We start from the raw sequence: 21338 nt of genomic DNA, 5'->3' as shown, positions 1-21338 counted from the left end.
ACAGACACATACACACACCACACCACACACACACACTTCACCACTTTATGTACACAGACCACCACACCACACCCCGTACTCACAGGCACACACATACCAAACACTCACCACACTACACACGAACACACACATACACCATACATACACAATATACACTCACCACCATCACACATATCACACACATATACAAACACACACAACATACACATCCAACATATACACACTATGTATTCCCACCATATACACACACACCACATACACACCAACCAACCACACACATACACACACACGCCTTATACACACCACATACACACCACACACACTCACATAGGCACACATACTGCACTACATACACAGACATATACACACACCACCTTCGCCCCACTCCACCACCTTATACACACACAGCACATACGCACCAACCACAACACACACATGCACACACACCACACCACACACACACACATAGACCCACATACTGCACCACATACACAGACACACTCCACCACCTTATACACACACACCACTACACCACACTCCATACTCATAGACACACACATACGACACAGACCGCACCACATACACACACACACAATGTACACACACTATGTATACACACAATACACACTCACCACCACACATACTATACACATTCACACCACACGCAGACACACACACACCACACCATACCACACCTTCCTACATTCCACCACCATATGTATACACACAAACCACCATACCACACCCCATACACACATATACCATACACACACACATACACACACACATACACACACACATACACACACACATACACACACACATACACACACACATACACACACACATACACACACACATACACCACACACATACACCACCACACATACAAGCACACACAGACACACACACAGACACACACACAGACACACACACAGACACCACACACATACACACACACATACACACACACATACACACACACATACACACACACATACATCACACACATACATCACACACATACATCACACACAGACACACACACAGACACACACACAGACACACACACAGACACACACACAGACACACACACAGACACACACACAGACACCACACACAGACACCACACACAGACACACACACAGACACACACACAGACACACACACAGACACACACACAGACACACACACAGACACACACACATACACACACACATACATCACACACAGACACACACACAGACACACACACAGACACACACACAGACACACACACAGACACACACACAGACACACACACAGACACACACACAGACACACACATACACACACACATACACACACACATACACACACACATACACACACACATACACACACACATACATCACAGAAAGCAACAGTCATCTTTATTTTAATTTAAGCAATTTATTCTGATTATTTCTCCATTGTTATCCCCTCACTTGTATCCTCCTGTTCCTCCCTCCCTCTTTCACTCTATTCCCCTTCCTTAGGTCTGTGACAGAAGGGGACCTCCTCCCCCACCATAAGATCACAGCCTATCAGGTCTCATCCTGGTAGCCTGCTTACCCTTCCTCTGAGTGCCACCAGGCCTCCGTGGTCAAATAGGGGACACCAGAGTTCATGCCCAAACTACTGTACCAGCCAAGGACAATGCATGCAGTCAACCTAGACCCCCTATTCAGATCTAGCCAATGATCAGCACATTCCCCACAGTTGTGTGGAGAGCAGCGAGGACTGACTCTAGCAACATTCATCTTTAACCCTCAAGCCCTGCAATTGAAACCTGCTAGAGGTGCTGAGCAATCAGTGATAAATGGGGTGGGCTGGGAGGACATACACCACACAACAGGAAATCACAGCATCAGTAGGAGCTGGAAGCCACAGCTAATTACTGACAGTTAAATACAAACACCAAATAGGACACTGGGAAAATGCATGCCCCACAATGGCTGAATATTGGCAACAAATGCTGGGTACCAAATCTTTAAATGGAAATGTGCTTTTATTTCAATAACTCAGTTTTAAGAAAAAAAAAAATGAATAGGGGGAGGGAAACACAGACTCCTCTGTTAAAAAGAAAATTTGTGATTGCTACTGACTCCGGAGTATCTGCTAAGCACCCACTCTTTGTGAGGGATTGCAGTTGGCCCTGAGGTTCTAACAGTAAGTTACCATGTAACAGCAAGCAGTATACAATACTCTGCAGATTCCAATTGAATTGATCTAGTAAGGCTAAGATTATGCTGTAGTAAGAAATATTCCCTAGATCCTGGGACACAGAGAGTATCCTCTAAATCAGTTCCTGGGCAGCTGTCTTCCATGCAGAAATTAGGGGATCACAGTACTGATCTTTCACTTCTGTCACTCTAATTATGCAATCAGCCAAATTGCCTAAAGGAAGATTAAGAACCCCCAGCCACATACTTCTGTGGCTGCTTACTGCAACAAGTCATTTTCTCCCAGAGGCCACCGCCTAGTGCTCTAGGGAGACCCAGAGAAGAAGTGGATATTGGTGAATACAAACATTTACCACAACCGTGATTTCTCTATAGTAAATGGATGAGCCTCAAGGTAAACACCAGCTTCAGTTGCTGCAAATTGTCAACACAATACCCACATCCTTCTTCCCTTTCCTCCAGAGGAGCATTTTCCCCCACTGAATTAAATGAATGAGACAATGATTGGCAGGTAGCATGACCGGAGGTGTGGTCAAACGTAGCCTGACAAGAGACATCTGGGAGGAGCTAATGCTATGCAACTGCTTCTACTCTGTGTTATTTCCTTTCCAACAGAAGTAGAGAAGGTCAACCCATCATGGCCCATGACACCTAACAAAATAGCAGCCAAAGGAGCAGCAACTACAGACCTGCACGAAGTGGAAGGACTAATGCTTCAAAGATAAAAACCATCAGAAGATCCTATGGTATCTACAAAGTTTATAATAGGCACACACACACACACACACACACACACACACACACACACACACACACACACCGATTGCATCTGGCCCTGAGGGTCATCAAGGTGCCTATCTGACAGTAACGTACCATGTATCTGCAATCAGTATAAAATTCTTTCTCGATACCTCTTGGATTGGTCTGGTTAGGCTTACTTACGCTGCAGTAACAAGCATGACCTAAGCTTAACATAGCTTATCCTGCAGTAATGTAACATGACAAAGTTATGTCTAATCTTAATTTTGAAGGCGAAGACTGCTTACATCTGGATTCAAATTAAATGGTGTACTTGGCACCTTCCTGCTCAGGAATCATAGAATTAAGAAGGTTAAAATGAAATTCTGATTTCCCCCTACGCCAAGATTCACTCTCCTACCACTTTTCCACATATCACTAATTAATATCTCATGGATTATAGCTAACCACAGCCTTCCAGTTCTATCTCCAAAATATACTTGGCTTTTGCTCATTTCTTTTCATTTCTATTGATCTATTCTGAGACACCGTCACCTTTGACCTGTAAATCTACTGTAGGCCAGGCCCTATCTCCCTGTCTGGGTGATTCCCAGCCTCTAATCCACTCTGAGGAACAGCTAGAGTCTTCTTTCTGTAAACCCTCCCTCTCTGTGAAGCCTGTCACTGAGTCTCCAGTACACTGTTTAAAACTAAGACCTAGATCAGAAAAACGGCTCAGCAGGGGAGAGAGAGAGAGAGGGAGAGGGAGAAAAAAGCACCTGCTATGTAAGCCTGACAGCTGCATTTCATCCTCGGAACCTATGGTGGATTTGACTCAGGCATGTGTGTGTGTGTGTGTGTGTGTTCTGACTTCAATGCATGCATAGTGGAACACGCACAAACGCACACACTTGATTTAAAGACAAACTCCGATACAAATTCATGATCTCTCTATAATGCCCTTCTTTCTGTTCCTAAACATGATTCACGCCTGTGGAATGCTTCTTCTTCCTACTTTCAATATCTAAGTTCCACCTCATAAAAAAAAAATATTTTATTTTCTTTCCCCCTCCTCACCTCTCTCCCACATCTTACTCCATCTTAATTTTCTATATCAGTTTCTAGACCTCTGCTTCCTTCTAAACATATATTAGACTTTCTGTAAGACTACATACTTGACATTTGGTCTACTAGAAGATGCACTCCGTGGAGGTGTTGTCTCTTCTGCCTTGTACACAATAACATCCCCAGAGATGGGACCTCACATGCACTGCTGAGTATAGAACACAAGCACTTCTAGAGCTCTGAGAGCCATCCTCACTAAATCAAAGAGGGTCAGATACCCCATCTGTATTGTGTCAGTATCTTGTACAGCAAGAGTCAGAAACTAAACAATGCATAGAATCCCAGCAAGAATCAAAATGAATGAGGCAGACCAGACATGAGCAGAACCTACCAGGAGCAGCTACAGTACAACCCCAGCTGCTATGGACCTAGGATGCCTGTTTCCAGACACTAAAGTTTTTTCCACAGAAGTAAGAACTCTTGACATTTTAAATGAAACATTTATGGGATTTCCTCTAGTGAAGAACTGTTTAAACTCTAAGTTTATGTGGGCAAACAAAACCAACCGAGGCAGCCAATTTGGATTCTTTGCCAATGCATGTGGAGTATGAGTGTGTGCATGCACATTATATATGCAATTTTCAATTCACCTCGTCAAACTGTTTCCTGAGGATAATGGCTGTAACATTAAGCATAACAACAATAAACTCCTATTGCTGATTCTGCCGGGTGTCTATCTAAGCATTTGATCTGAAAGCATAAGAGATTCTAGACACTTCAGTAAGGAAGACAGCATTATTACCACTGTATGAATTCACACAGACACCAAAAGGCCAAGAACTTGGCCCCAGGTGACACAGCTGGGCAGAAACAGTGGTTGCACCCAAGGCTTCTGAGTCTCTGCTCCTTCCTAGTTATTGAAAATAAATTACTGAAACCACATCTCCCCTACAAACGTTTTCTGCTGGATAGTATATTTAAACATTGGTGTTTTCCTGTTTGTTCCAGTTCTGACCTGTCACTGTCTACCCCTAGGAATTTCCTACCACCTAGACATGTACATTTCACTGTTGTTGTCTGGTAAAATATGAGAAAAAGATGAATCATAGTCCTGCCCCTAAAACAAATTAGCTATATAATACCCAAGTCAGTGAACTGGACCTGTATATTTATGAGCTAAAGAGATGAATTATGTGAGGATAAAGAGGACTAAGCACAGCTTCGGTTGTGATATTTGTTCAGATATCTGCTGGTAGGATTTGGCTGTAGCTTTTAGGTTTTGGCAGGCTAAGTACCCAAATGCCATTTTAGCTATCTTCTTGGAACTTGTGGACAGCTAATGAGCATTTGCTAATATAGATTATTTATATATCCAATTACTCTACCACTATCAATACCTCGAGTAAGGATGTTTGTTGGCTTTATTATTGCATTATAGAATCTTTCCTTCTAATACAAACATTCTAGATAGAATTTAGCAAGTGCAGTCTCCAGGTTTGTTTTATATTGGAGAATTCTACCAGCCAGATGAAAATTGAACGTATAATGGTCACAGGAAGAATTCACTCAAACAACAAATAGCTGGGCCTTCTCCAGTATTTCTTAGGGCTCTGACACTGAGTTTATGGTCTAGCAGACGGTGGCATAAGATAATAAGCACAATGAATAACAAAGCATATACTCTTAGGAAGTAATAAGACTATGGGAGGATAATGTGACAGAGATCGGAGCCTTGGGAAAGAGTTTGCCTTCGTTTGCGTAAAACTGCCTCGTGAGCTCACTCTCAGAAGAACAGCGCAGGGGACATGAAAGTACACTCATGCAGCCAGGATGAAGGCTCTGAGGTGGGCATGTGCCTGGACTAATGCAGGAGCAGCCAGGCCAGGGAAAAGGGAAGTCGCAGATGGCAGGGGTGACTTGCTAGAGGACACAGTGCACAGGGCCTGAGAGGATGCTGGGAGGTTGTGGACTCTCAATCTGAGGGAAACAGAAAGTGCCCGGAGGGTACTTATAAAGGAATGATGAGATGTGAGTCCGAACAGCACACTGATAAGATCATTCTGGTGGGGAAACTGAGAATCAGGTTTTCCTGCAGATCTGTAAAAGTGTTGCCTAAGAAGAAAAATAAAGTGACAGTAACAAAATGAAACCACCCAGGGGCAGTTTTTAGAACATAACATCAAGAATAGGCCCAAGCTTCACTTTACAGGAATGGTTTCAATCAAATGGCAACCTGACCATCAAACAACATGGCAAATCCAGGCTTCAAGTCTTACTGCTGGCCATTCATAGGAAAAAAGCTTAATGATCTAGGGGTGATGGTATGGCGGCTGGAAGTAGTGCTACAGCGGCCTGAAGGAAGTGTATTCTACTCCTGCTCTGACCCCAAGCTGAAAGAGCTTATTTTCTGTGTCATAAATATATGACATAAAAACCTAGTAGGTGACATTTCGAACAAACTATTATCGTTGTTCCATAATTCCAAATTTAAAAACAGTTTGGTATAGTTTTAACTAAGTTGTATAAATAAGCATTAATATTTCAGATTTATTATTGCATGTCAGACATTCATTTTATGATCATATTCAATTTCAGTCAAACACTGATTTAATACTTAGACAGTTAGCATTTGGCTAAAATGCTTAGTTGGCATATGTCAAAGACTGAATGTTTGTGTCTTGAAAATTCGTGTGCTGAAGCCCTATGCTTGGATTTGATAGTTTTAGCGGAGGTCATCTGGAAGGTAATTAAGGTTGATAAGGTTATGATAGAAGATGGGTGTTGCTTTAAGAAGGGAGGCCTCAGCCCACTCTTTCTTTGTCATGTGAAGACACAGACAGAAGGCTGTCAAGGGGACACTCTCAGGGACACATCAACTGGTGTACTGAACTCAGCCTTCCTAAGCTTGAGAATTATGTGAGAAAAAATGGCCACTCTTAAAGCCACCTGGGTTACAGCACTTTGTAACAGCAGCTCCAGCTGGCTGAGAGAGAGAGAGAGAGAGAGAGAGAGAGAGAGAGAGAGAGAGAGAGAGAGAGAGAGAGAGAGAGAGAGAGAACGTGTGTACTTGTTAAAGTAACACTTGTAGACTATGCACATTGTCCTGGAAATAGTCTTGCTGGTCTTTCTCCATGTCTGCCGGCCTAACTTTCCAGTTTGAGTCAGAATCCTCATCGTTTAAAGAGGACTCTGCTCGCTGTTTCTTTAAGTGCTGATTAGTTTGAGGAGATGAAGTGTGAAACCAGGGGAGTCATAGATCCTTATGCTGAAGCAGGGAGCCTTCCGCCATCTGAAATATTGGCTGGCACTTGGAGTTGTCGATAGATAGCAGGATCTGATCTGAAAAGTTATCCACAATCTTCAGTCCAGTGCCCTGAGGGACAACCAGGACGGTTTTGAAAACAAAGAGTACTAGAGTGATCATGCAAATATCACATGTGTGCCGTATGAACAATGCCCCGCTTACATCCACTAGTGTACACACACATTCCCCCAACACAGTCAGCCATGAGAGGACCCATGGTTTATCCTTAGATAACTAAAGATAATAAAATAACTGGGAGGCAAAATAAACCATAAACACGGGAGGTTTCTATGTCACTGAAACTGGCTTAATCTTTCAATTATCAACAATCTAATCCTAACCATATGCTGGACACATTAGCAGACATTCATGTTAGTGTGAGGAGTCTGAATTCCTGTGGGAAAACAGAAAATAAACAAGATGACTTCAGGCCAAACTTCCAGGGAGGTCACCAAAATGAGTGACATCAGAGGGAGTGACTGGAGGACTAATGTGGGCGTGGAGGAGGGTTTCACCATGGGCTTTTTAAAGAGACACGGGAGCCTCGGGATCTAGACCAAGAGCAAAGTGCACAGTGATCAACAGGAAGAACATCACGGCAGAAGAGATGGTAAGGACCGATATTCTCCAGAGAGAGTTACCTTAACATCTTCACGAAAACTAGAGGGCATTCTGTCGAGAGCCCAGACTGCCAGAGGAGCACCTAATAGGGAACAGCCAGGGCTCCATAGGAGGCAGGTAGGGCCAAAGCTTTTAAATGTATTACCAACCATGATATAAGCTTGGATTTTTATCTGGAACATTCTAGAAAAACATTAAGGGCAATAAGCAAGTGAGTGGAATCTTCCTCTTTATGACAGCTGCATGGGGACTGGATCCTAAGAGAGCAAGAGGGAAATGGAATCCAGAAAAGATGCTATCGATGTGTTCCATGGGGAAGAGACAATGAGGAAGAGCCATGTGGGTGATATGAAGGATGACTAGAAGTGGACTTCAGAAGAGGTCCTGGGGGCAATAAATGCGACTTGCAGATGACTGAGTCACCTCTATGTGATACAACTGCCTATGCACTTGTACTTTGAACATGATATACAATTTTAGACTAAGTTTTTTACTGTAATAATCTTTTGCCCCCCATGTATGTTTTTTCATCACTTTGATAAAATACCTGACATAATTTAATAGAAGGAAGATTTATTTCAGTTCATAGTTTCAGAGGTTTCCCTCTGCCATGGCAGGATGAGTAAGTGGTGTAGAAGGCTGTCTACCTCATGGCAGAAAGGAACCAACAAGAGACCCAGGAAGGGGCTAGGGACAAGACACTTAAAAAGCCTTTCTCCAGTAACCTACTGCATCTAGGTAGATACTATGATCTGGGGTTTCTAGAACCTCTCCCAAAATATTAGATGATGATGATAAGTACATCCATTGGAGAGGGCACTATATCCGGACAGTAAAATTTGAAAATATCTATGTACTATAATGGTGTCAGTCTTTTTAAAATATATATTTTATTAATTTATACATATTACATCTCAATGGTTATCCCATCCCTTGTCTTCTCCCATTCCTCCCTCCCTTCTGTTTTCCCCCTACTCCCCTCCCCTATGACTGTGATTAAGGGGGACTTCATCCCCTATATATGCTCATAGGGTATCTAGTCTCTTGGTAGCCTGCTATCCTTCCTCTAAGTGCCACCAGGTCTCCCCATCAAGGGGACGTGGTCAAATATAGGGCACCAGAGTTCCTGTGAAAGTCAGTCCCCACTCTCCACTCAACTGTGGAGAATGTCCTGCCCATTGGCTAGATTTGAGTAGGGGTTTGAAGTTTACTGCCCATATTGTCCTTGGCTGGTACCATAATTTGACCAGGACCCCTGGGCCCAGATCTGCCCATCATAATGTTCTTCTTTTAGGTTTCTAGGACCCTCTGGATCCTTCTATTTCCCCATTATCCCATGCTTCTCTCACCTAGAGTCCCAAGGGGATGTCCTCCCCTCTGTCCCATTTTCCTGGTAAGTGAAGGCTTTCATGGGACATGCCCCTTGGGCTAGTGTAATGGTGTTAGTCTTAACAACTATAAACCTCTTGTACTTTATGTTCAAACAAAATATATGCTATGAACCATTGTAGTCTGATAAAATAAGACAAAGCCAACAGACTGTTTCTTTAAAACAATTTAAAGCACATTTCTCCACATCCTCATCTTCACACACACACACTTCTGGACACCACTAGGCGTGCAGCATATAAGCCTGGCATCTCTAATAAGTTATTCTGTCCACATGATGTGGCCCCATTAAGACACACAGGCATGTCTAAAGTAAGATACCCTTATTATCTCAATGAAAAAGATGCCTCCTGAAAGTTATATGGCATATTAATGCCTACCACGTCGAGCCACTTATTAAATGGTCACTACAAGAAAGTTTGCAAATCTCTGTTCTAAAAAAAAAAAAAAAAAAAAAAAAGTCACCTGAGTTCAAATAGGCATAGCTCAATGGTAACTACTGTGTGGGAGATCACAGAAAGCAAAACAAGAAGCAATGAGAAGGCCATACTAAGAATATGCATGTTATGAATAAGATACATTATAATGTGGAGAAAATGAATGGAACTGATATAAATTATTGTATCTCCTTAGGAACGATACGTGTTTGCCAGCTGCCAGGCACTGGTGTCAGCCCTCTTGCTACAGGTGTGGTCTGCTTTCTTCCACTGCTTGAATGCCGACCTTATACCGCCCCACCCACCCTATTAGTTCTGCATCATCAACTTATTAATCCTTCATTTGGAAGGGCTTGCCCAGGCCATTATTACCTTGAGGCTTTCCATACGTGTGCGCCCCCCCACACACTTGTCAGGAACTAGCAGCCTTTTCATTCTAATTGAAGCTGTCATGAAATTCCCCAGTGTTTGTCTGCGAAGATTAACCTTCACATAGGGACAGGCAAATCAGAAACACGTAAATCAATTTCTTTATGACTTTGGTAGTACTTCCAGGTGTTGGTGTTGCATGGATCTCCAGAATGTTAGGCTAGAAAAAAAGAACGGCCCTTTCACAGAGTACCAGCAACCGTCTCCAGCACTCAAATATCATCTTCTTCGGTCTAACTGAACTGTATCAGTTTCATAGATGGAATACAACTGGACCCTCTGGACCACCAGCTACAAGATGCTCCATTTCTCTTAAATGCTCACTCTTCCTTCATTTTGAAATATCAAGTGTCACTCCAGGTAGCTTAGTCCACCAGAAAAAGGACCACTAGCCAATAACTGTATGAATGTGCTGCATATTGCTTTGCTAGCATGCATTTAGAAGAGCTGTGCTTTAAGATATGCCATGCTTCTGCCAAGCCCCAAGGTCCGCAGAAGCTCCACTTAATCTCTGCTTCTCAGTTCCCTTGTCAATGGATAGGATGGACATACTCTTGAGAGTTTCTTCTTTGTTGACTGTATAATGGACCAGTGGTTCAAATGTACCATGTTATGGTGGTGATTTCAGACATTAACACATTAGTAATAACCAGAACCCTGAATGAAAGCTTACTGTGGCTTCTTCTGAGACCTGTCCAAGACCCGAAGGTAGTGGTAATGCTGGAGCCTGGGCCTCACATAGCCTGAAGTCACTTTTGCTTTTCACTCTTTCTCTGACCCTCAGACAATTCATTAAACATGTACTCATTATGTGTCCCATGCATTAGATCCTTTCCTATCATCCGTGACATTGTACTAAGTTGGCAGCTTTATGTGGAGACACTCTAGTTTCTTGAGCCAAGATGTACAGGTAGCCAAGAATGACATCAGTCCATTCCCAAACTGCCACAGACCTTGTCAGAGACCACAGAACAATGGAATAGGATCAAGGTTAAACACAGCCCACTCTTTAACTTCTTAATCTGAGTCAAAGTGCTTTCAGCTTTCTGTTTTGATCCCAGATTAATGACTTCTGCTCATTGTTACACATGGCTACCAGTTGCCCCACAGTTCATTCTCATCTATCTGCCTGTGGCTTACCCACAGCACCAGGCTTTCTTCTTCTCTCGCCTCCAGCACCAAGTTCCATGCCAACTCCTTTAACTCTGTGCCAAAGAAATACAAACTGAATCTAATATTAGCCTAATGAGAAAAGGCTATCTCCTGCCAAAGATTCGCATAACGGTATCCCAAAGCCAAGTGAGGCAATTATTCACTGTTTCAGATGCTGGCATTGTTTCTTCCCTTATATAATACAACAATCAAGATCGCTGTTTCTCTCAGAGGAGTAAAGCATACATGCAGCATTTTAACCTCTTCTTGTGCCTAGTTGGCAAGATTCTAAGTGCAACAGACTATATTTTTCTTCCCAAATAAATAGATCATTTGTTCATTTAATGTTTAGGAAATCAAAAGCCCTGAGTTTAGAGCTATTAGACTGAAATCTCATGTCCTTCTTCCCACAGTTCTTAAATAGAAACTACATTTTGGTGAACTATTTAAATGAACAGGTTTCTGACTTGTAAGACAGAGATGCAAGCTTTATAAACATAAGTATTAGGCAGAATTGTAAATGAAAGAGACAGGCAAAAGACTTGCCCCTAGATTAGCATTAAGGAAAGGAATAAATTCTTAACTTCATAAAACTCATATTAAAGAAGTAAAGGCTATATCAAGTGATATTCCCATTAAATATCTAGAAAATTCATTCTATCTAGTTTCTCAAACGTTGTTTATGTCATTTGTGATGACACTGACCAGAATCCCAGAATGGGTAATAGCCAGGATCCTGCCTACCCCTGGACTGATGCTATTTCATCATCACTTTTAACATTTTAAAAATGTTTTGTTTTTCTTTGTTTTTGAGACAGAATTTTTCTGTGTAGCCTCATCTGTCTTGGAACTCACTCTGTAGACCAGGCTGGCCTCGAACTCAGAGATCTACTTATCTCTGCCTCCTGATGATGCCAGAGTTTCAACCATCAGAGCATTGAGGAAGGCCACTTTCAAAAAGAGTTTTCTGCTTATTTTGATAAATTTTTGTGTCTGACTGAAACATGCATCTGCCTAGGCCTAAGGACAAGTTTCAGAGAGAATGACAACCTTTGTGAGTCTTTCAACTCACACCTATACCCAGGGAACCCCATGGGTCTCCCCATATTGGAGCAGCCTTTCACAAAAGAACTTTCTGATACAATGACCATGATCTGATGCCCATTCAAGACAAGACAGGGACTCTAGACATAGGTGCTGATCACAAGCCTGGACCATGGCTGTTTGATCAAAGAAATGAGTTTTGTTTTGTTTTGTTTTGCACTTTATTCTATTCTTTAAATTTTCCATAGCCACAGGTTTCTAGAGGACAATCCTGTTGAAAATAAATTTATGTCCTCCACTCAAGTTGCATATACCTGGCAACAACCAACTTATCCAGCCTTGCCTGCCACCCCACAAACCCTGACTCTATGAGACTTAATGTTGAACACACCTGAGTATCTCTATGGCCACACATGGACCATGATGCTTTGCCCTCAACACTAAGGACACCACCCATCCTCACTACCGTGTGCTTGAATTTTCCTATACTTCACAGCACAGGTTAAGTTTTTTGTGGGATCAATGAAGTACCCTCTCTACCAGTCTTGTACCAAGTGCTTTGTGAAAAAAAGGCCAACTGACCTGTTCTGATCCTGTCTGTGGGATCTGCCACACACAGAGTTGTTCCCTTGGAAACTGTCACCTACTCTGCAGAAACTATGACTTACCCATAGGCTATATGACTAGAATGACACAGAAGACTGATGGGAAAGACGCTGCACCTTCACTCTGTCAGAGAGCCATGTTCTTCAAAACTCTTAGTTACAGCAACGGTGCCTTTGAAAATCTTCTGGACCTCCTTGTGAAATGAAAATGTAGAGCCTGTTCTATCTCTTGCCTTGTATTCTCCATTAGAAAGTCAAAGCGTTGTTTTGGGACCTTGAATTTGGAAATGCAACTAAATGCAACTAAAAGGATATCAACAAGAATTAGAAGCTTCACTTCTTTGACAAATGAACATACTAGCAGGACTAGAAGCCGCACAAGAACATTTAGCAGCATAAAAAGAAGAACATGGACAAACAGGAAAAATCATGATAAAACTAGAAATAAGAAAGGTTCTAGAAGAACATTTTAAATAAATATAATGAGAATAGTGCTTATCATTAAACAATTCAAATAAAACATGAGGGCAGAAAAGAGTCCCATATCACCTCAACTTCAATATAAACTATTGCTCAAGGTGGAGGCTAAACACTCCCCCACTTTGTGATGCCCCTATTCAAAAGACATTTTTACATATGTGACAGCCTTACACACCATGCAATAACACTCCCCCCCCCAATTTTAAAATACTATCACTTGTATCTTTCCACATTGATACATATAGCACCTCTGCACCCTGACAAGAAAGTGCTCTCTTCCACTGCATGGACACAGATTGCTTCTTTATCTGGTGTGCAGCCAATGGAAATAAGTTATTTTCAATGTTTTTATATAATAAGCAGTGTTGGAGTGACCACTATCCTGAATCCACTTTTGTATATCTTATGATTTCCTTAGGACAAGTTCCTAGAAAGAAAATCATTGGCCTGCAAATCATACCCTCTTAAAGCGTTAGGAATGGCTATCAAACGATCCCAGGGAAAAGCTGTGCCCATCTGCACTGCTGAATGTCTTTCCCATGCACATATTTTGGGCCAGAGATTCAATGGGCAAGTTGAGAATAGGTCAAGTTAGTAGAGAATCAAAGACCTTACATAAGAGAAAACAGGATGGCCCATACTTGTGCTGGCCCTCTACAAACAACAGAAGGGAAATGTGAGTATGCCTATGTGCATGTAAAACAAGTCATCACTGCCTGTGGGGCATGACATCATGTTGTGATGTCTCTGGACCTGAGGCATCACTTTAGGTCACTGGCACCGTATCTCCCCATCTTTACCTGCCAGCCTTCTGTGAAAAGATGGGCAGGTTCTGCCCATGCGCGATTGAAATTTCTGCTCTGTTTATCCTTAAGCAAGTCAATGTGAAAACCCTAGAATCTCCTTGTTTCGCGGTCTCACTGTAGATGATTTGGACAAACTCCAATGAACACAGTTTCTAACTGTGGTCTATCATTTTGAAAAGGTAGAAGGACACTTTACAGAATTGTAGGATTTTTCCGCAGAAGCACAACATCGCATATTCAACATGAATTCAGAAGCAATCAAGCTACATAAGATCTGAATTGGTTTTCTGCAAATATCTTTGAAGAACAGAGATGTAATCTGGAAATATTTAATTACATGTGAATTAAAATAAAACAAATATCAAAAATTAGTTTTCTCTTTTTCCCAGTTGGATTCTTAATATTTCAGGCATCCTTTAACTCAGGCAAGCTCTATTTATCTTCAGGGTAAAATAGGACCCTAAGGATTTTTTTCCTATATCTTCAGGATGCCTGGATAGCACCAAAGATTGATTAAGTTTATATGTCATGGTAAAACTCACTTATCACCAGCTCTGCTCATGAGCCAAATTCAGAGCATCCACCAATTCCCTTTAAGGAGCTATTTCTCTGTGTGAAACTATTCTGTGAAAGGTGCTCGCAATATCTTCCTCACCAATCATTCAGCCATTTTTACATCAACACACCCAGAGTTACGCATGAGTAATGCCATCCATTTTTAATTATCTAGCCAGAGAGGAAGGAATAATGGTTGTTATTCACAGCTACAGGTAAAGCAAAAGCAAAAATCACATTTTAATCTAGAAACTTGATTTGGGAAGAGAAGTACAACAGCCAGGTGACCTTCCTACTCCCAATTTTCCTTGTGTTCTTATATTTGCTTTTCAAGGGTTGCACACACTGACACACATCAATGGAAATTCTCTTGTAAGAGTCCATGAAGAGACGGTACAGATGTCTATGAGGATTAATTCTCTCAATTTCTAATGAGAAACTTAAAACGGACATCTTCAACACTTGGCATGGATATCCTTACTGAGTTCACATAAAAATCCATACAGTGATTTTTTTCTTTTATCGAAAATAGATTATTTTCTCACACACTATATCATGATTACAGTTTCCCCTCCCTCTACTCCTCCCAGCTTCTCCTCATCTCCCCTTCCATCTAGACCTACACCCTTTCTGTCTCTCATTGGAAAAGAACAGACTTCTAAGAGATAATTATAAAACATAACAAAACAAAGTATTATAAGGTAAAACAAAACAAAACAAAAAAACCCTCATCATATCAAAGTTTGACAAGACAGACCAGCAGAAGGAAAATAGCCCAAGAATCTCACTCACACACTCAGGAGTCCCATAAAAACACTAATCTGGTGTCATTTATCACCAAAGATACACCAGCGAATAGCAGGAACATTAATAGCTCTTCTCTGTGGCTGAACCAAGGCTTAGCAAGTTCATTGCCTCAGACTCTTAGTGCTTAATTGTCAAATGGCTCACCTTTGCTGTCTCGGCTTCTCCCTGCAGTCTCCTGGGGGTTCCGTTTTGGTCAGACACCTTCTGGAAATTTTTGTTTTTAATGGATTGAGATTCTACACCTTCACCTTCAATTTGCAGTTTAATTCCTTCAGCATGGGCAGGGTGATCAATACCCCGCGGATTCAAACCACAGTGGAGAGCTAGGAAAGACGAATAAACAGAGCTCAGGAAACAAGTCATACAAAGAAAGTGTCTGTGACAGAAAATATTTCATCAGGCCTAAGTGGGGAAAAAAAACAAGGTGTCTGTGTGTTGAGAGGTGGCATAATGGCTAAGGGACATAACACGGATGAGGAAAGAACAGGACATTGAAGGAAACCTTGACCTTGGAAGCATAAAACTAAAACCCCTCCATTCCAAAGCCTTTTACTTTGAGCACATTACACATTACAAAAGGAGCACCAGATCAGGTGGCTTCATTGCTGCCTCCCACTTACCTAGTTCAACCCTACAGTCTGGTTTATTACTCCGCCTTAATCTAGAACCTGTTCACTCTCTGCATCCTACTGATCCCTCTAGTCAGAAAATATCCACCCACTCAACCCACCCTCTTACATTGATTCAACCAATATGTATTGGGCATGGATATACACACTGTTCCTGCAGTAGACTCTTTGAACATGGATTTAAATAGCACAGGCAGAACATTCTAAGAACTGTGCAGACAAATGAACTAATGATTTTTAAGAGTTATCATTGCTATAAGAAAGATAAGGAAAGACTAAGGTGGAGGAGTTATGGGACTCCTGTCTAATAGCTTCTAATTTTTTCATCTTAGTCTCTATAGCATCTAAAATGAGCGTCTCGGTCCTGCGTGTGGCGGCCGCGTCTGGGAGCAGGAGAAAATGGCGGTCTCCACAGGAGTTAAAGTTCCTCGTAATTTTCGCTTGTTGGAAGAACTCGAAGAAGGACAGAAAGGAGTAGGTGATGGTACGGTTAGCTGGGGCCTTGAAGATAATGAAGATATGACACTTACAAGGAGGACAGGCATGATTATTGGGCCATCAAGGACAAACTATGAAAACAGAATATATAGCCTGAAAGTAGAATGTGGATCTAAATACCCGGAAGCTCCTCCATCAGTTAGATTTGTAGCAAAAATTAATATGAATGGGATCAATAATTCCAGTGGAATGGTGGATGCACAGAGCATACCAGGATTAGCAAAATGGCAAGATTCCTATAGCATTAAAGCTGTGCTTCAAGAGCTAAGACGTCTAAGGGTGTCCAAAGAAAATATGAAGCTTCCACAGCCGCCAGAGGGACAGACGTACAACAACTAATAGTGGATCTCAAACTTGTCTTCAATCAACAGCCTTCTACTCATGTTAGTGTCTTGATTAAATATCACCATGCAGAATACCCACACATTAAGTAAAAGAATTCCAGCTGATAAACATGACCCAGACAGTTGTAAGAATATATTTAATATATGTACCCCTATTATGTTTTCAGGTAACAAGAGAAATGCAGCACATTTTTTCTTTCTCTACTTTTAAAGCACTGTCATTTAAACATGAACCTGAAGTATCCAAAATTAAATTCAGGTTTTCAAGACAGAAGCATGGCAAAGGAGTGTCAGACTGCCATGGAAACCTTTGTCTCAAGAAGGAAGAACAAGAATGGCATGCTTTTCCATTGTACTTAGAGCTGCAGTTGGAATTGTTTAAAGTAGCAGGTATAATGGATAGTCACAAATTGTGTTAACTCGTGAAGTGGTGTGGGTGCTGACTACTATCAGTATCAAAAATAAGTTCAGGATTGTTTTGATACCTGTATTTATAATAAAAAGATGTTTGGGGGGTATTGCTGAATTTCTGTTAAAAGCTGTTCCTGCTTGTTACATGTAATAGACATGATAATTTGTTTACAGTCTTTGTTTAATAAAACATGCCTAGAAGTTTTAAGTGAAGTCAACAAAAAGGAAATAGGTGTATGGATATGTGATTTTGAGATTAAAGTTAGTCTTAAAATGTAAATAAAATATGGAATGTGTCCTCAGGAAAAATAAATAAATAAAATGAGTGTCTCTACCAATAAAATCTGGAACACATATTTTGGGATATTTATTCATTTCAAAAATGCTTATAAGCTCCTCCTCTGTATCCAACCTTATCTAAGAAATAGCAATGAATTTTATGAGAATCATATCTTCCCCCTAGACAATCCTCACAAATCACCAGCTGCACATGTATCTGTATATTTGCATGTGTGCACAAGGCACATGTGTGCTTGTGTTTTAGGGTGTGCCATACCAAAGCATTTTGCATATTTTTGCTCCAAAATCACAAATTTGAATTCCCATCCTCATAAGCAACTCTTTGACCCCAGATGGTTCAAAGTCAAATTCTAGCACCCCCCCCCTTTTATCTCTATTAGGACACGAATTCACTGCCAAGCTCCCATATTCCACCATCTTTTGCTTTCCCCTTTTTTACGCTTCTTGGTTGGCTGGTCACCTCTGCAACTCTACACTTCCAGCTGTGATTCCCCCTCCTCTTACTGACTGTTAACTATTTCACAGGGAGGACTATTTTGAGAGAACACTTCCCAACAGAAGTGGCATAAGGCATGCTCGTCCCCCACTTCATTTTCTTATCAACAGGTACTCTTGATTCTCATTGCATCTGAACAGGAAACACTCTGTCATAACATGTGCAAAACTTCAGTTTTCCTACCACAAAAATCTGCCCATTGGTTTTCCAAAAGCTGAGGAGTCATGCTTGGCTCCACTGCCCCCAGGATTCCCATATTCCCTCCTATTATTGGCAAAACCATTACCTGGCACTAAAACAACTGGTCAAATGTATCCCCCCATCCCATCTCCACTGTCAAAACCATAGACCAAGAAAGGAGTCACACACTCATACTTTCAACCTAGTTCATCTGTTTTATCTTTTCCTTTAATACACATGCACATAACTTTGTGCATATCATGTCATGAGACTCCTTTGCATGAAACTTTCTAGTGGCCATATTTTATACTGAGATAATTCAGAAATCTTCATCTTGTCCAACAAGTCCCACCATTATCTGTCCTCTTGATCTTGTCAGCTTCTCTGTCCACACCAAATGTCCCTTGACCACCATGCTGCCTTCACCGGCTTCCTTTTATTTTCTTCACCAAGTTCTTTCCCAACTCAATGACTCTGTGCCTGTTTCTCTCTGTAAAATGTTCTCCATTATTCACCTAACCCACACTTAGCTTTTCAGTTTTGCCTTTAATATGACTATTCTATATGCATCTTTCTCTAACCATCTTCTTCACCCCTGCACCTGTGACCTTCCTCTAGAATACAAGGTACCTTGAGGGATAAATATCAATCATCTAAACCATCTGGTTGAAAGGAAGACCACAGGCATGCAATTTCCTGCCATTGTATACAGACATTAGTGGATCTCTCTTCCCCTCATCTCTAGCTTTCCTAAAAGCAATGAGCAGTCACATCACAAAGTTCAGCACTCAGCAAGTATCAGTTCATATGCCTTCCCTTAGGCTTTGTTCTGAACCTCAAATGATATTCATGAAAAACTTGGCCAGACATAATGATATTCATTTTTCAGATAAGGGAAATGAGGCTCAAAAGGATTATGGTCACAAAAGGTCACACAGGTGTCTGCCGAAGGTCGCAAAGATCAAAGATCATTTGGAATGCATATGAATTTAAGATAGAGATGAGCACATCCAAGCTAGATTAAATAGAAAGGAAGCTTGTAGGCTTTTATAATGGAAAGTTCTAAGTACAAGTCCCAAGTTAGGTCAGTTTATAACTCAACAGTCCTTTAAAGGACCTTGATCCCCCTCCCCATCTCTCCATGTTGCTATAGGTAGCATCTCTTTGTCCTATACCTATGGGTCCTGGAGGTACATGCTTCAGGTGTTAACCTTGAAGAAGAGAGAGAATGTAGGTGGGCATAGTTCTTTTCACGACCATCCTCTGAACTTTAAACCCTTCTTACTGACTGAACATGAATAACATGTTCATTATTGAACTAAATCCTTGAGGTGACCATGATGAACTTGTGCCAAGTGAAGAATCCAGCTAAGGTCGGTGTCCCAGCCATCCACTGCTGCTACTCAGCAGAGTAAGCGTAGAAGAAATATTGGGAAAGAAACTACAGTGCTTGAGTTACAGGGATGGAAAGAGAAGCACTGAGAGCATGAAACTAATTACTGTTAATATCAATCAGCTACTCATCTCCAAAGACTAGCCTACTTAAAATGAATATTCAATTAAATATAGTAAAGTTGTGATTATTCTAAAAAGGTGTGCTTCGGTAGGGAGATAGTAGACTCACAAGGGATGGAATGAGACATTAATGAGGGAAAAAATGCCCAGCTTTGATCCTTCTCTTCCAGCATGATCCCCTGTTGCTTTCCACATTTAAATTCAGGCGTGGGAATACCACTGAACCACCGCTGGGAGCTCCCAACACCTTGGCCTCTCTTACCCTATCGCCTCCCACCATATCAGACTCCTCCACTCCCTTCATCGATTCCCGTGGGTCTCTCCCTTACAAAGAAGTTTTATTCTACCTGTGTGTAAATCTAAAATTTCAACCAGAAATCCACCTGGCATCCAGTTGAGAGGAAGGTGCGTATGAAAGAAGATGATGTCTTCAAAATGGAATCAATCTTATGCTAGATAGATACGTATCCATGGTAAGGAGGGTTTCCCATGCTAATGATTCTTAACAGTGAAGTTCTAACACACATTTTGATTTTAGTTCTTCATTTTGAAATTTTCAATGATAATAAGTTAAATAAAAGTCATAACTGGAAAACCTTCAGGTAAAGACTTCAAACTTCCTGTGATATGGATTCAATAAGTAGAAACCTGTTTAGCTGAGGACTATTTGAGAAAAATCAAAGAAACACGAAGGGAGCCAAGGCTGGCCCATGGGCATCTGAGCCCATCAAACTGAGTAAATAACTTTATTGAAAACAAGCAAGGGTAGTGATGAAGACAGAAATGAGAAAGCAAAAGGGGCACCGTGTACATGATGAACAGAGATGAAGGTCATACCTTAGAAGAGGCCACTGGAACATCACTTGATTTGTAAATATCAGGGACATGAAATGTCAGGGACAACAAAGCAAAAGTTGTCAGAAATATTTTTAAACAAATAACTCCAAGAGCAAAACCCTAAATCAATGCTAGGTTTATAGTCAAAGAGGAAATTGCTATGGAAGATTTAAATATTTGTGTGATGAATAAGGCTGCGTGTATAGGAAGTCAAGAAACTATACTGCACCTCTTGTCTATAGACTAGCTCATACTTTGAGCACCAAATATTTGACCAGTGGAGAAAACATTTTTTACTTATTTAAGGCATGATTGTGTAAATAGAGGAGATTTCGGATTTATTTTACAGTTGAATGCTTCTTTTCTTAAATGTGTATTCTATGCTGTGCTTGAAAGCTGGGAGTGGAGACCATTTGGCATACACTATGCTAAGTGATGGTGTGTATCTGTCCTCCTAGAATTTGTAGCTATGGGATGTGGAGGCAGACATAT

General features: G+C 41.2%; 2 protein-coding genes across 4 annotated transcripts in view; one reads left to right on the top strand and one right to left on the bottom strand.

The window, feature by feature from the left end:
* Samd12 (sterile alpha motif domain containing 12) overlaps positions 1-21338 on the bottom strand; it is a 447164-nt gene that overhangs the window by 389154 nt on the left and 36672 nt on the right. For all 3 annotated transcript variants that reach the window (XM_051159686.1, XM_051159685.1, XM_051159687.1), the window contains exon 2: positions 15781-15959. In XM_051159686.1, coding sequence (XP_051015643.1) covers positions 15781-15959 — 179 coding nt within the window. The remainder of the gene's footprint in view (positions 1-15780; positions 15960-21338) is intronic.
* Positions 16612-17117, top strand: LOC127201256 (ubiquitin-conjugating enzyme E2 variant 2-like). The gene has a single exon (XM_051159689.1). It carries the CDS (start codon positions 16665-16667, stop codon positions 17100-17102), a length of 438 nt encoding a protein of 145 aa, XP_051015646.1. The 5' UTR covers positions 16612-16664; the 3' UTR covers positions 17103-17117.

Source organism: Acomys russatus, chromosome 17 (assembly GCF_903995435.1).
Source record: "Acomys russatus chromosome 17, mAcoRus1.1, whole genome shotgun sequence".
In the NCBI taxonomy this organism is placed as follows: domain Eukaryota; kingdom Metazoa; phylum Chordata; class Mammalia; order Rodentia; family Muridae; genus Acomys; species Acomys russatus.
The sequence above is the reverse complement of the archived record's forward strand: the minus strand, read 5'-3'. Positions and strand labels throughout refer to the sequence as shown.

Excerpts from the sequence above, each read along its gene's own strand:
- LOC127201256 (XM_051159689.1), top strand. The coding sequence starts at position 16,665 with ATGGCGGTCTCCACAGGAGTTAAAGTTCCTCGTAATTTTCGCTTGTTG.